The 14355-nt window shown below is 55.5% G+C and overlaps 1 protein-coding gene across 1 annotated transcript; it reads right to left on the reverse strand.

Annotated features, from left to right (window-relative positions):
* Positions 1 to 541: 541 nt before the first annotated feature.
* LOC102562335 (ovoinhibitor) lies at positions 542 to 11642 on the reverse strand. The gene is made up of 16 exons (XM_014610087.3): positions 11504 to 11642; positions 10586 to 10605; positions 9475 to 9611; positions 8941 to 9001; positions 8635 to 8771; positions 7645 to 7705; positions 6879 to 7003; positions 6372 to 6432; positions 4114 to 4250; positions 3972 to 4035; positions 2916 to 3097; positions 2512 to 2572; positions 2084 to 2217; positions 1798 to 1858; positions 1122 to 1237; positions 542 to 752 (listed from the first exon to the last, which is right to left on the reverse strand). The coding sequence occupies exons 1-16, from the start codon at positions 11559 to 11561 to the stop codon at positions 707 to 709; spliced, it is 1461 nt and encodes a 486-aa protein (XP_014465573.1). The 5' UTR covers positions 11562 to 11642; the 3' UTR covers positions 542 to 706.
* Between the last annotated feature and the right edge of the window lie 2713 nt (positions 11643 to 14355).

Genomic DNA, 14355 nt, shown 5'->3' on the forward strand with positions numbered 1-14355 from the left:
GCGAGGCAAGCCCCGTCAATGCAACTGTTGGGGGGTTGTTAAGAGAGGATTGCAAGGCAGGACGAGGCCTGGGGTCACATCACATCCAGGGGATGGTAGCAGTGTAAAAACAGATTCCCTTTGTCTCGAGAGAGTTGTTCGAGGGACCCGGTCTGGCACGCAGCCCCTGCGCTCATCAGGGCCATTAGCCTTAGCGTAGGGTGTGGACTGCTTGTTGCTCCAAACTGCATTTTCGGTGCAGGTTTTGTTCCCAGGGTGAAGGGACTGAAGGCTGCTGAGCGTATCGCACCGGCCACAGAGCCCTGAAGCGGAGAGCGGTGCAGCCGGGAGCGCACGGTTTGCTCGCCGGCTGGGCAGCCCGGCAGCTTGGGCCGAGAGCAAGAGCTGCGTGACCCCAGCCTAGCTAAAAACACCAGGCCTCGCGTCAGAGGGAGCCCTGGATAGCAGAGCTCCCAGTGAAGGATGCGTGGGCAGCAGCGCTGTTTTCTTGCCGCAGACTAGATGACGTGGTTCCCGGGGCACGGCATTAAAACAAGAGAAAGACTCTGTTTTATTTTATTGCACCAACAAGCCTACAAGGATCGCAAGTCCTTCAGGGTCCAAGATGAGCCGAGGCGAGGACTTCGTGTGGTATCTGCCGAGGGGGAGACGGGATGGACCAAGGGGCGGCGCGGTGGTCCTCGTGTGAATCGGTGCCAGTAAGGATTCAGCATTCGCCGTAATGGCTCAAGGTGAGAGTCCTGCTGCTTTCGCTGGAGGGAAAGAGAGGGAGACATGGGCCTGGGATAGTACACACTGCAGGCTACTATGAATACTGCAAGAAAGATGGACATTTTAATTCATTCCTGAGGATCAAGTTGTCACAGGGAAATACTTTTCTCATGCAGCAAAGAGCATCAAGTAGCGTGAAAGCCTGTTGAAGTTAATGGAGAGGGACCCACGATCACCGCACCACGCAACGGGGACCTTGCTATTTTAGATGCAAGAAAAGCGCCCCTGGATCGGTTCCTGCTATCCCCTTCTGCCAAAAATCCCCACCACATGCCAGTAAGTCAAGGACCCTTGAAGCAGGCCCACTGACGATTCAGGTTCAGCATGGAGAAAGAGAGATGTGCACATACATGACCGCGTTGCAGAAAAAGCATCGGTTCCCGTATGTCTGGTTGTCAGAGCCGCAGTGGGGCTGGTACAGCACGGCACAGCTCGGAGTGGTTTCACGGACGTTGCTGCAGTCATCCTGCCGGCAGAAAATGATACCGCGTTGGGGAGGGCCTCGCACGGCATGGACACGGGTCTTTCGGGGACTACCAAAATAACGACGGCAATCGGCTTCGTTGCCGGTCAAGAGTCCCTGTCCCCTGCCTTGCCCGAGGATAAAAGTGGCAACGACGCTCCTCGCGCTAGAAGAAGATGGGCTCAATAACCAGTGAAGTTATCCTCTGACCAAGAGGAGACCGCCCCGGGGTGACTGAGCCCCTCGACATGCACGGCGTGCTCCCAGCCGGGGAACCCCGTATGCAAGGAGAGGACAGCACTGATATCTGCTGCCAGAGTTTGTCCCTGCCCTCCCCAGGGCTGTAAACCTCTGTCCCAACTGCAATGCTGAGACAAGAGATTGCCGCGGGAAGAGCCGTTCTGCGCAGGCACGCTCAGCTCTGGTTCGCTCCCCTTTTCTTCCTGTCCATGTCACAGCACGGTACGCTGCAGCCTGTGTAAGCCCATGGACACCTGATCTCCCTGCCTCTGAGGTGAATGGGAGCAGGACCTGGCCCTTATTCAGCATCAGCTTTGGCTTACCTTGGGAGGGTCCTTCGCGCACGGGCCGATATGCTGTATTTCAACCCTGGGCTTGGCGTACCTGGAAGTGGGAAAGAGAGGAGTTAGGGGGTCCCGCTCTCCGTTCCAGCCGGGGATCCGGTTTGCAGCGCGCAGGGGATACAGGGTGGATTTAGCCCATCGCCTTCTCCCCGCTGTGATCAGCTTCAGGGCACAACGGGTGCCATCCCCTGCCAGTGCATCACTGGCACAGCGCTCTGCCCTGTGGCCGATGGCCCCGGAGGAAAGTTTTAGCTGCAGGACTTACAGGTTGTTGTTACACAGCGTGCATTCGCTGTTATACGTGTTCCCATCCGTGCCGCAGACCGGGCTGTAGAATATTGTGCAGGCAAGTGCCATGCCGCTCTCGGTGGTTATGTGGTGGTACTTGCTGCAATCAAGCTGGAGAAGGAAGATGAAGCCGTAACACCGCTTATGGAAGAGAGCGTCAGCGCCGGGGAAGGGGTTTCTGCTCGCTCTTATGCAGCTCTGCTCTGTCTGGGACTTGTCCCATGCTCCACGGTGCTTGTGGACCGCCCGGGGTGACTGAACCCCTGGACACGCAAGGGAGCCACGGCGTGCTCCCAGCCTGCTCTGCCTGCTAGCCTGGGAAACCCCCGTATGTGGGCAGGGGACGGCGCTGATATCGGCCAGGGAGCAGGACCAGCCTCTTATTCAGCATCAGCTCTGGATTACCTTGGGAAGGTCCTCCAGGCACAGGCCGCTATGCTTTATGTCAACCTTGAGCTCGGCCTTCCTGGAAGTGGGAAAGAGAAGAGTTAGGGGGTCCCGCTCTCTGTTACAGCGGGGGATCAGGTGTGCAGAGCGCTGGGGATACAGGATGGATTTAGCCCATCGCCTTCTCCCCAACGCGATCAGCATCAGGACAGAATAGGTGCCATCCCTGATAGAGGAAGAAGGGATGTCTGAAGAAGGGTGGCTGCACCCGAAAGCTTGCCGAGAACTTTTTCCCAGCTACTCAGTTGGTCTAATAAAAGATATCACATCCACCCAAAGGACCTTGCCTGCCCGTGCCCTCAGACCGACGCGGCTACAACCGAAAATCCCCTGCCAGCGCATCACTAGCACAATGCTCTGACCTGTGGCTCATGGCTGGGGAGTCGAGGATTAGCTGCAGCACTTCCAGTTGGTGGCTGCACAGCGCGCATTCGCTGGCATACGTTTTCCCATCCGTGCCACAGACCGGGTTGTAGATCATTGGGCAGGCCACCACCACCGTGCCGTTCTTGGTGGTTGCCTGGGGGTACTTGCTGCAGTCAAGCTGTAAAAGGAAAATGAAGCCGTAACACCGCTTATGGAAGAGAGCGCCAGCGCTCGGCTTCCTGCGTCTGCCCCGGGAAAAGGTTTCTGCCGGCTCTTATGCAGCTCCGCTCTGCCTGGGACTTGTCCCATGTTGTCTCCCAGCGGAGGCCAACTTTTTTTTTTGCAAGAGAGCCAAAGTAGCCCTGCACGCCCCTTGAATGCTGCTGCAATCCCCTTCCCCTGCTCGCTCTACTGCTCTGCTGTCTGCTCCCTGCCTCTGTGCTGCCTGTCTCCTCCCCAGCCTGCCGTGTGCCACATGCAGAGGCTGCCCATGCCTGGTCGGCAGGTCCCATTTCTCACCGCTCTTCCCTCCATTCATAATTTGGGGGGGGGGGGGGTTGTACGTAGCAGCCGGGTTTCTGACTCCCCCTGCACCCAGGGGTGTCACATCTGCGATCACAACAGGAGGGGTTTCCAACCTGCCCAGAACATCATCTTGCAACCCCTTGGCAAATGCCCTGGCCCCAAACAGGTGAATGCACCGGCACGTAGAGGGGCTTTGCCCCTTCCCTCCTCGGGTCTGGGAACAAGCTGCTCCATTGCTAGTCTGCTCGGCCATGGGCAAGGCTTACAAGTCTGTTTGTCCCTGGGATATTTCTCTTCTTAGACTCAGACTCCGCTCCCAGTGGATTTCCTTCTCTCTCTCACTACGTTATAGTGCAGCACATGTGCATTTTCAAGCACGAGGATGCAAACCCTGCACAAACCCAGCATGAGGCCTGTGCCCTGTACCGGTCCCTGCAGAGAAAGCCTGAACCAGCAATTGGGGACGGCCGTGAGAGTCTCCCTACAGATGCCAGACGGAGAAGAATTTCGCATCCACTTTCTTTTACCTTTGAAGTCTCCGGTTCACAAGGCCCATCGTGCTTTTTGCTGATGCTGGCGTCACGATGCTTTCTGGAAGATGGAGAGACCGAGGTTAGGGAGGAACTCTCCTTGTGCTTGCACACCTGAGCATCTCAGCAGCGCACTTACACGTTGTGGGCACAGATCGCACAGTCGTTGTCATAGGTGATGCCATCCGTGCCGCAGACAGGCTTCAGGATCCTTGGGCAGCCTATAAGCGTGTCTCCTTCTTCAGAAATCGTGGTGGGGTACTGGCTGCAATCCACCTGCGGTAGTAATAGCAGTGCAATGCGGGGAGTCGCCACGGGACATCGTGCTGAGGGCAGCCTCCTCTCGCTGCACCCAGCCTTGCTCCCTTCGGGGATCACTTCAAAGGCACCCTAGTCTGTGCTAACTCTCCCATCAGATGGGGGCCACGTCAGGTCTCCACTACGCTTCCCCCTTCTCTCCTGCTGGAAAGGAAGGGATGAGCAGCGGGGAGCAAGGAGCATTCGCTTAGGCCTGGATGCTGTGCGATGCCCCGGATGGACTCGACTCCAAAGCCAGCAACTCAAACCCCAACTCAAGCCCACTTGGGTAAAGACTTGCATGGGTTCAAAGGGGCTAATGACTGACTTGTGCATTTGCCAGGAAAAAAAAGGCACGAGGAGACGGGCTACCAGCCCTGGCCTGATTCTGTCAAAGACCGGGGTGAAGCTGATGGAGCGATGTTAAAGTCACTGGAAGTCATTTTGCAATGCTCCAGCCATTTAGTTATTTTTATGCTTTCCCCAGCATTGTGAATCTCTGCTCCCTTGGGTGTTTGCCATGGTTAAAGTGCAGAATTGTTCAGGAATCAGAAGGAATACATCCCACGGATCCGACTGCATACGAACACGAGGGCTTTACCGTTTCTAATGTATAGCACGCCTCGGCATAGGGCTGCTGCTTGAAACACCAGATTGTCCCTTTTGGCTTAGAAATGTCACATCGATGCAGAATGCAACTCAACAATCATGCGGTGCGATAAGCGTGTGCCTTTTGGCATGTTGTGTTTGTGGGGGGAAAAAAGCACAGGTGTTTCAAATCCCCCTGGAAACCGGGAAGAAAGGCTGCGCTCAGAAGACAGTGCGCTACACAAGGCAGGCGCTACACAACCTGCACGGTATTTCATCTTTTAAATCCCAGTAGCCAAAGAGGTGAACGGCCAGTATCTATATGGCCCTTCTGGCTCCCTTTCCATAGTATTAAGATGACTGCTCGGTGCCCAGGGTGATGGGCAAGAACAGATTGCCTTGGGAATGGGATTTGTATAAGCTGCTCTCCAGAGTTCGCCCCTTCTGCCACGGGACAAGCTCAGCTCCTCTTGCCACACGGATGGGGACGGTCCAGGAAGCCCTTGTTTCCTACTATGAGCTCAGGAAGCATCAGCTGCCCAAGTGAATTAGGCACCAGGCCCTCTCAGGGGAGATCTAGACTAGACATCACGTGCAACCAATTTAATTCAAGGAGCTTTCCACTCAGCCTCAGTTGTCCGGATTTGCCCTGTCCTTGGGGCTGCCCAGCCTACATGTCCAGATCACCTTGGAAAGTCTTTTCCGAGTACCAGGTATTACCTTAGGAAAGCTTTCCATCAAAAAAGGGAAGCTCTGGAGTCTACCAGGGCCTGGACTGTCCCTTGCCCGGGGCTCTGGTCAGGATTATTATCAGTACTAGCCAGTTTGCAGAAGGCTGTGGCACGGGAAAGGACGTCGGGTCACACTTCTACATTTCTGGCACCTCGTGCTCACCCCCGCTCCCTCTGCTCCCCCTCTTTCTTTCTCCCTGCGTCACAGCACGGTGCACGGGCAATGTCCCTAGGGGGTCATGTCGAGACAAGCCACCCCCGGGCAAGGTCTGTGCCTCACCTGGCACCATGCAGGGACTGGCCGGCTCTCGGAGAAGCCCCCGGGAGCGTGCATGTGGCTCTGACAACGTGGGGTCTTATATCCCCGCTTCCCATAATATTGAAACAGCCTGATCAGTGATTCAGAGGCTGTTGCAAAGAGAGGGATGCTTTGTGCCTGAAAGCTTGTCGACTGTCTCTGAATTACACAGCCGGTCCAATAAAAAGTTATCTCCAAAAAGCCTGACTTGCTGAAAGAGGAGACAGCCTTGGGATTGGGATTTATATGAACTGCTCTCCAGCACGGGGCCATTTCTGCTGCCTGTCTCAGTGTCCCGGTGTTTTATCCCCTGCTGTTTCCTCTGACAGCTTGTGGCACTATATGGACCGTGGCCGTTTCAGGTGCGCGGGCTATATTCTCGCTGTGCTGTGGCCAGTCCAAAAGTGACTCCTCGCTTCGCTCTATGCGCGTGGCTCAAGGGAGGGCGAAGGGGGATGGAGCTGGGCCGCGCGGCAGGCTTACCGGAGCAAAGTCTGGCTTGCATGTCCCATCGTGCTTGACGTCAATGCTGGTCCTATGTTCCCTGGAAGAAGGAGAGACTCGTTTAGGGACTCCCCAAGTCCCTCTTCCCATGCCGTTTTGCATGTTGGAAAGATGAGCCAAACCTGCCCCCGTTTTAGGTGACACAGGACGTGTGTGGTGGAGTTTGTCAGGACCTTCCCCAGCATCCCCAGCTCCACGCTCGCTATGCAGGGACCGAGGCCGCGCTATCTCCAGTAACGGGCCATTCCTGTGCTATCTCCAACAGCACTGGGGCTCATTTTTCCCAGTCTACCCAGTCCCGACGCAGCCAGCCGCTGCGCTCTGCGGCCACGGTCCGGCTCTCCCGGAGACAACTCTTGAGCAGAAAGAGGCAGCGAGGGAGGAAACTCAGAGCGGACTTTGCAGCAAGTCACAGACCAGCTCACGACCGAGGAGCTCTGCCCGCGGCCAGTCGCTCCAGGAGCACGGTCCCGGTCTGCTCCTCACCGGTTGTGAGCGCACAGCGTGCATTCACTGGCATACGTGACACCGTCCGTCCCACACACTTCATCCAGGATGAGCGGACAGGCTGTCCCTTGCTCAGCGCTACTGAGGTACTGGCTGCAATTGAGCTGTAAAGGCAAATAGGAGACCTTCGTCCTCTGTGGTGATGCCCAGGTCTCCCTCTCCTCCACTTTCCCCCTTGTCTCCAAGTTGGGCCCTTGTGCCAGGGGTTTCTCTTTGCATCCCGAATCCCCCGGATGGGGAAAGTCAGCTGGATCCCTGTCTCTCCCACTAGGCCAGGCTGTTGGGTGAGGAGGCAAAGCTGCGCGGACGGATCAGGCTCTGAGCCCTGTCTCTCCGCAGACGCCTCTCTGCCCTCGTGGCATGACTAGATGTTATATGTAGAAGTGTTAAGCAACCAATTTAAGTCAAGGCGTTTTCCCCCAAGCCTCTGCTATTCTGGCTCGCCCTGTCCCTGCTAATCCGTTCAGCTCTGCCCTGGGAAAGGGTTTCTAGTCCCCGTCCGACATCCCTGGCACGTGTCTGACTCTGGGGTCATGCTCGTCCCTTCTCCCTCTTCTACTCCCTCCCTTTCTTTCTCCCGGCATTACGGTGTGGTGCACGGACAAGGGCCGTCTGGGGTCGTCCACCGGCACGAGGTCTCGCACCAGGCAGAGGGGGCCTGGCCAGCTCTCAGGGAAGGACTCGGGAGCGTGGATGTGGATGTGGATATGAGTGGGGGAAGGACCTGGCTCCTATTCTTGCTTACCTTCTGGATGTCCTTCTTGCACTCTCCATCATGCTTCTTGCCAATGTGTGCCCCGTGCTCTCTGGGAGATGGAGATAGCAAGTGTTAGGGGAGTCAGTGCACAGCTGCCCTCCTCGTGCTCTGTGCTCATGAACAATGGACACATCTGGAGTCCTGTGTCCAGCTGTGGCCCCCACGGCAGAAAGGATTCATAGATTCATAGATGTTAGGGTCGGAAGGGATGTGGACACATTGGAGAGTCCAGCAGAGGGCAATGAAAATGGTTGTGGGGCTGAGGGACAGGACTGGTGAGGAGAGGCTGAGGGAAATGGGCTTGTTGAGTCTGCAGAAGAGAAGACCGAGGGGGATTGAATAGCAGCCTTCACCTCCCTGCAGGGGCTGCAAAGAGGATGGAGCTGGGCTGCTCTCAGTGGGGGCAGATGGCAGGACAAGGAGCAATGGGCTCCAGCTGCAACAGGTTGGATATTAGGAAAAACTCTCTCACTAGGAGGGTGCTGAAGCCCTGGAAGAGGCTCCCCAGAGAGGTGGTGGGATCTCCATCCTTGGAGGTGTTTAAGACCCAGGTAGACCAAGCCTTGACTGGGATGATGTAGCTGGGGCTGGTCCTGCTTGGAGCAGGGGTTGGATCGATGTGACCCCTGAGCTCCCTTCCACCCTCCTTGCCTGTGAGTCTGTGATCCCCTTCTGCAAGGCCGCACCCCCACCCCCCACAAGGACCCGGAGGAGCCCATCGGGGGTGGACGTAACATGCGTTCCCTCCGCTAGAATAACTCTGGTTCCTTCCGTCTCTTGTCCCAGCTGCACCCTGCACCTCGGCGTCTGGCCGTTGCAGGCTCCCCCTCCCAGCGGCACAGCCCGGCTGGAGGGGACGTGCTGGGTGAACTGGGGAGGGGGCAGTGCCTAGGGGGCACCTGGGAAAACTGTCGGGTCTTCTGTCGGGGCCACACAGCTCTGCTCCCCCCGAGGGACCGTTCTTCACAGGGCACTTACAGGTTATGGGCACAGATCTCACAGAGGCTGCTGTACGAGACGTCGTCTGTGCCGCAGACGGGACTGTAGATCCGAGGGCAGAATACCAGTACTTTGCCATCCTTGGTCGTCCGGGACGGGTACTTGCTGCAGTCCTCCTGTACGAGGAACCGTAGGTACCAGGCTAGCTATTGCATGCTGATGTCACGCCCCGATAAAACCACCCCGGGATGCGGACCGGACAGGACACGGTCTGTGCATCACCGAACCCCGGGCTTATCGCGCCTGACCCCTCCCTGTGAGGTCCAGGGAAGACACGGCACTCACCGGGAGCAGCCCCTGCTGGCATTGTCCCTGGTGTCTTACACCAATGTCTGCTTCGTGCTTTCTAGAAGAAGAGGAAACGGGTGTTAGGGAGCTCAGGGAGAAGAGCAGGCCTCACTGCTGAGCTCTAGGTGCTGGGACAGGAGCTGAGCTCCCATTTACTGCAGGAGATGTCGGAGTTGCCGGATGGGTTTCCTCCACCCGCTGCTACAAGGCGGCATCAGCAGCACCGACAAGCATCATCCTGCCGGCAGCAGTCGTGCCCAATTGCCCGTCTCCGGGTGCTGCCGGGTTTGCCATGCTTTTCTCTCCTCAAGCCCCACTGACCTACTTGCAATTTGGGTTGTCATCTGGCTTTTCCTGCATACCCCTCTTGAGCACAGACAGGGGGAGGAGGAGGAAAACCAGAGGTCGGGGAGGTGAGGAGAAGGGCCAGGGGCTACGAGAGCCCCAGAAACAGGCCAGTCTGGAAACAGGAAAGCGGAGTTTTTGGCCTGTTTAAAGAGGAACGACCTGGAAGGCTTGCGCGGTACTCACGAGTTATGGACACAGATCCCACAGTCGTTGCTGTAGGAGACGCCGTCTGTGCCACAGACTGGTTCCAGGTGCCGAGGGCAGACAATCAGCTCTTTGCCATCCTTCGCTGCGACCCGGGAGTACTGACTGCAATTCAGCTGCAGAAGCAATAAAGCAATGATCCTCGGGCAGTCCGGCTCCTGTGAATCCTGACCCGGGGGTTATCTCCCCTGCCTGCGCCTCCCAGCCCTTTTGCAGACCAGTTAGGGTTATTTTAAACTTATTCTCCCGTCCCGCATGGTGCCAGTCAGTCCTACAGCAATCTTTCTTGGCGTCTCCTGCTGGAGGCAAACGAATGCATTGCGCAGCCAGGAGTGAGGACCCCCGAGCCCTGCATTCAGGGCAAGGGAAACCACCTGGTGTGGAAGCCTAGCCTTCAGCTCAAGTCTGCAGCCCTCAAATCTAATGAGTTTCCAATTATGCTATAATGAGACCAGGAACTGTCTCGGCACTTGCAAAGCATGCCGACAGAAACACGCCACCAGAGCCTTTATCCTAGTCCGAGCCATACGAGGATCCTCGCATCTCCTCCCCGGCTGGAGTCAGCTAATCTAGTACTGCGGTGACCGAGCCTCATCTGGGATCAACCTACAAGTCAAAGGGCCTGTTTGCTATCGTGTTGTACGGCTTGGTTGCTCTCATGTAGCCCTAGCACAGATTGCCTCTAGCATGAACTTCCTTGAGCCCGACTGTATGGGAGTGGAGTACGTGCCCCTAGGGTTATATTCTTCCACACAGACAGCATTTCGGGAGCTTTGCTTCTTAATCTACCAGACTACTCCTTTTAGTGTAATATATTATCAATGGGTATACTAAGTCTGCATGATTATTTAGCTTCATAGATTCACAGTTATTTAGTTAACCAGTAGTTCAGTAATAGGCCCGCTGACCAGCCTGGCAAGTGTCGCTGAAAGGGGCAATAATGGCCCGGCCACGTGTTTGGTGACAGCGGGGAAAGCGGGTGGACGTGCCCGCGCGCTCTGTCCGCTTGGCCGCACTGCGCTTCCCAACCCTGGGGCTGGCCAGCGGTCGAGAGAGCGACACGGAAAATATGGAGACTTCGACCACTCACCTCTGATCCAAGAGCACCGTCTAAAAGAAAAGGACACATAGAAACCATGAAACTAAGGTAAACCACGAGCAGGCAAGGAGAGAAAGCAAATTACTCCATGAATAAATGCGGTTTCAAATGCAGTACCCATGAACAGGCACCGCGAGAAAGCATATTACTCCATGAATAAATGCGGTTTCAAATCCAGTGACTCTTTCTTGGACTAAATAAAATGTGTGAGATTTTTGTACTAAGATCATAAACGACCATAGAGTTTCCTAGCGTTTAACACAGTGTACTGTGCTATCGCTACTGTTCTTTCTTTCTCCTTTCTTCTTTTTTTTTTGGAGATGGTTATTTATTAATCAGAAAAAAAAAGATTTTTTTTTAGCACAGCCCTTTCTCATGGTGTCAGAGGATAGTCTGGGTTTATAAGGGGCAATATACAGAAGGCAAGACAAATACGTGATGAAGCCGGGTACATGATAATAAGCAAAGGTTTACAGGAAAAGGAGGGTGACAATTATGCATTTCATAAAACACACATTTTAAAAGTTTTGGGCGGGGGGGTTTAAAGAGTTTCATCTTTTAATTCTGGGATTTTCTGGCCAGACTGTCATCCTGTAAAACTGCCTGGGCATCACCGGGCATGTCCCACTCAATGCAGCAGTAATGTCTGCATCTGCAGCGCGTGCAGTGGCAGAGAGGATGTCGAAAACATCTGGCCGGACCCGTATCATGTTCTAATGGCATCCGCTCAGTGCAAAACTGTGTCTGCAGCTATTTCTACTCCCCAAACTGAAGGCCCCACGAGAGCTGCATTGAAGTGTCAGCCCCGGTCTTCCAGCAAGACCTCGCTCCACTTGGTCATGACGTGGAGCGTGTCCGGGGCCTGGAGCAGGGAAGGGCAGCACCGGGCTGCGCCCAAGAGTGACTCACCTGAGAAGTGGGAAAGTGCTAGGGCAAGCAGCACAACAGTGCTGGCAGCCTTCCTCATGCTGGGATGAAGGTCTGGTCTGGTGTGGTCTGCCAGGGCTCTGCTCAGGAGATGGTTTCCCCAAGACGCAGACCACGGCGGGGTGTGCATATATATTCACTATGCCCCCGCACGGCCTGGGGGGCCTGCGCATCCAACCTGGTTGTGAAACAGCCCTCCGAAGCCTGGCAGCATTTACTGAGGCCTTGACTTCTAGCTAATGATTCACACTGGAAGGCAGGAGCAGAAAGGGCCCGCTCTGCAGTGGAGCCCGGTTGCCCATGATCATGTCCCACCACGTCCTGTCGTCCCATTCAGAGCCAGCCTGGGCTCTGCTTTCTTGCCCCCTGCTCACCTCCACTTCCTTTCGGGTGGTCAGAAAACATCTGCTTACTCTTCATGCCCTTTGCAGAGCGGTCATTCATCTAGCTGGTCTGGCCCCCTCCCCTTGCTGGGGATACAAACTCCTGATCGCTCTCGCACCTTCGACGGCAAGAAGCATCCAGACTCTCCGCTCAAGGCGCAGAGTTCTTCCGGCCAGTTGGCTTCACCACTTCCCTCTTTGCAACCGGAAGCCTTCACCGATGAGCCATTTTTTATCATCATCTTTCCATTTAATTTAAGCAGAAACAACCTGTGATCACCCGATCCAAGATTATTTTCTGCCTCCATGCAGCTTGGGTAGACTCAAGGCATCCCATGGAAAATGCTGGTTAGATTCAAGGCTGCAGAGACAGGCTTGACCCATGGGAAATGCCAGCTCTTATTTGTCTTTTCACTCTGAAACAATGCTAGAGCAATTCTTGTGCTGCAAAGCCCTGGGAAAGACTGCAGCAGGGCAGAGGGGTTCGGATACTCTGGATCCCCACTGGAAACCTCTGGGTTTAGCTGGTGGATCTTATAGATTCATAGATTAATAGATGTTAGGGTCGGAAGGGACCTCAATAGATCATCGAGTCCGACCCCCTGCATAGGCAGGAAAGAGTGCTGGGTCTAGATGACCCCAGCTAGATACTCATCTAACCTCCTCTAGATCTTGTCTGGTTGTTTGCACCCTGAGCAGCGCCGATGTTGTGCAGCACCCCGCGGTATCCCAGGAGGACTCGCACCACTCCCTGGTTGGAAATCACGGATCCAGCTGTTCTTCGGCCGAGTCGGCTTGTGTCGGCTCCGTGGCTCCTTGGTGAAGACACCTGGCAGACAACGCATTGGTGTTAGCAGCATTTGCGCGCCAGTCTATAGCTGGGACACGAGTATCTGGCATCACGACGCAATTCCTCTTGCTATGGCTCTCCCTAATGGCATGACGGAGGTCTCTGCCCATTTCCAGCTCTGACCCTGCTATTTCCAGGAAGACTCCCAACACGATCCCACTAACCTGGTCCAACATGATTTTGGCTCGAAGAGATTCTGTTTTCGTGGTTACAAGAGACTGCTGCTGCCTGGGTCTTTGCTTAGCAGCTTGTGAACTTTTTTCTGAGCTGTAATAAAATGTAATTCCCAGAGACCAAGCAACAAGCACGCTCGAGTCTCCGCTGCGAAGGGGCTGAACGCTTACGGACTCTTCTGATGGAGCGTCTGTCTGTCTGGCTGGGTAGGCGCACGTGCCCTTTGCACCCAGACCAAAGGCATCTGCTCCCTTTCATGAAAGATGCATCTCCCTTATTGCAAAGGATGGTTGGGGAGCACAGCTATTCCCTCGCCCGGGGCCTGCCCCTTTGCAGTGTAGCGGTGAGGATGGCCCGGGCCCTCCCTCTACTACGACGTCTAAGGATTTTCCTGGAGATGACTTAGTAAGAGCTTCTTGGGCACGTCACCGGCAAGGCTCAGTACAGATAGGAACGGGCAGTCGGCAATGGCCAGGCTGGTCTGGGGGATGCTGTGTTGCACCCCAGATTGTCATGCCATTTGGTGCCGGTCTGGTAGCAGGAAGGGACTCATGACAAGCCCATTGCCAAGGCCTATAAAAGCCAGTGGGAGGAGTGGGGGGTCAAGTGCAATTCTGCCAAAGTCCACAAAAAACATCACTGAGCCTTATCAGCAGGGACTATTGACAGACCGAGCCATGGCTTAAAATGAAGGGTATCAGGGTGTTCTGCCAAGAGAGCTGGAGACAAAATTGCAATGAAGTTTTATGAGCCAATTGACTATTTGCATTAGGACAAGGTTAAAGGGGAAAGTACAGCGTGCGCTTGTTCCCTTCGCACCGTCTCAATGCTAGTGCCATGACTGACTCGAGCCGTGAGATCTGCATCCTGGGAGGTGTTCGTTAGCGTAGCTATTCCCCCGGAGAGCAGAGGCGTTGTCCTGCGAGCTGAGCGAGGCAGGGGCTGCCGGAAAGGGGGTGCCGGCATTTCACTGCCGTGCCCCCTTAGCTGGGCGCTCCCCGCTCTCTCGACGTGGGTAGAGGGCTGCCATAAGCAAGAAGGCTCTTGCAAGAGACCCTAAAGGGAGCTCCAGGACCTGACCTCCAAGTCACACCTGGAGCAGGGCAGATGTAGGGGAAATGCTGCCAGGAGCAGGCAGGGAGCCTCTGCATCGGAGGGGGAGAGAGGTAGTCTCGGGAAGACGATCTCTGCGGCAGAATCTGCAGGGAACAGAGAGGCCCGGGCAGGAGACTCCGAGGAAGAAGAGCCACCTGATGTGCTCAGATTTGGGGATTTCCTCCCATGCACGTGCGGCGGTGCCGCTTGAATCTGCTCAGTGAGCATCTATTTAGTTGCAGAGCGGATCACGTTGAGAACAGGGCCAAACGCACCCAGGTCTGTCAAGGTCTTGGGAATGAGCCGCAGTGAGGTTTGTGATTGCACGGAGT

The sequence above is a fragment of the Alligator mississippiensis genome, chromosome 9 (genome assembly GCF_030867095.1).
Source record: "Alligator mississippiensis isolate rAllMis1 chromosome 9, rAllMis1, whole genome shotgun sequence".
NCBI classification, from domain to species: Eukaryota; Metazoa; Chordata; order Crocodylia; family Alligatoridae; genus Alligator; species Alligator mississippiensis.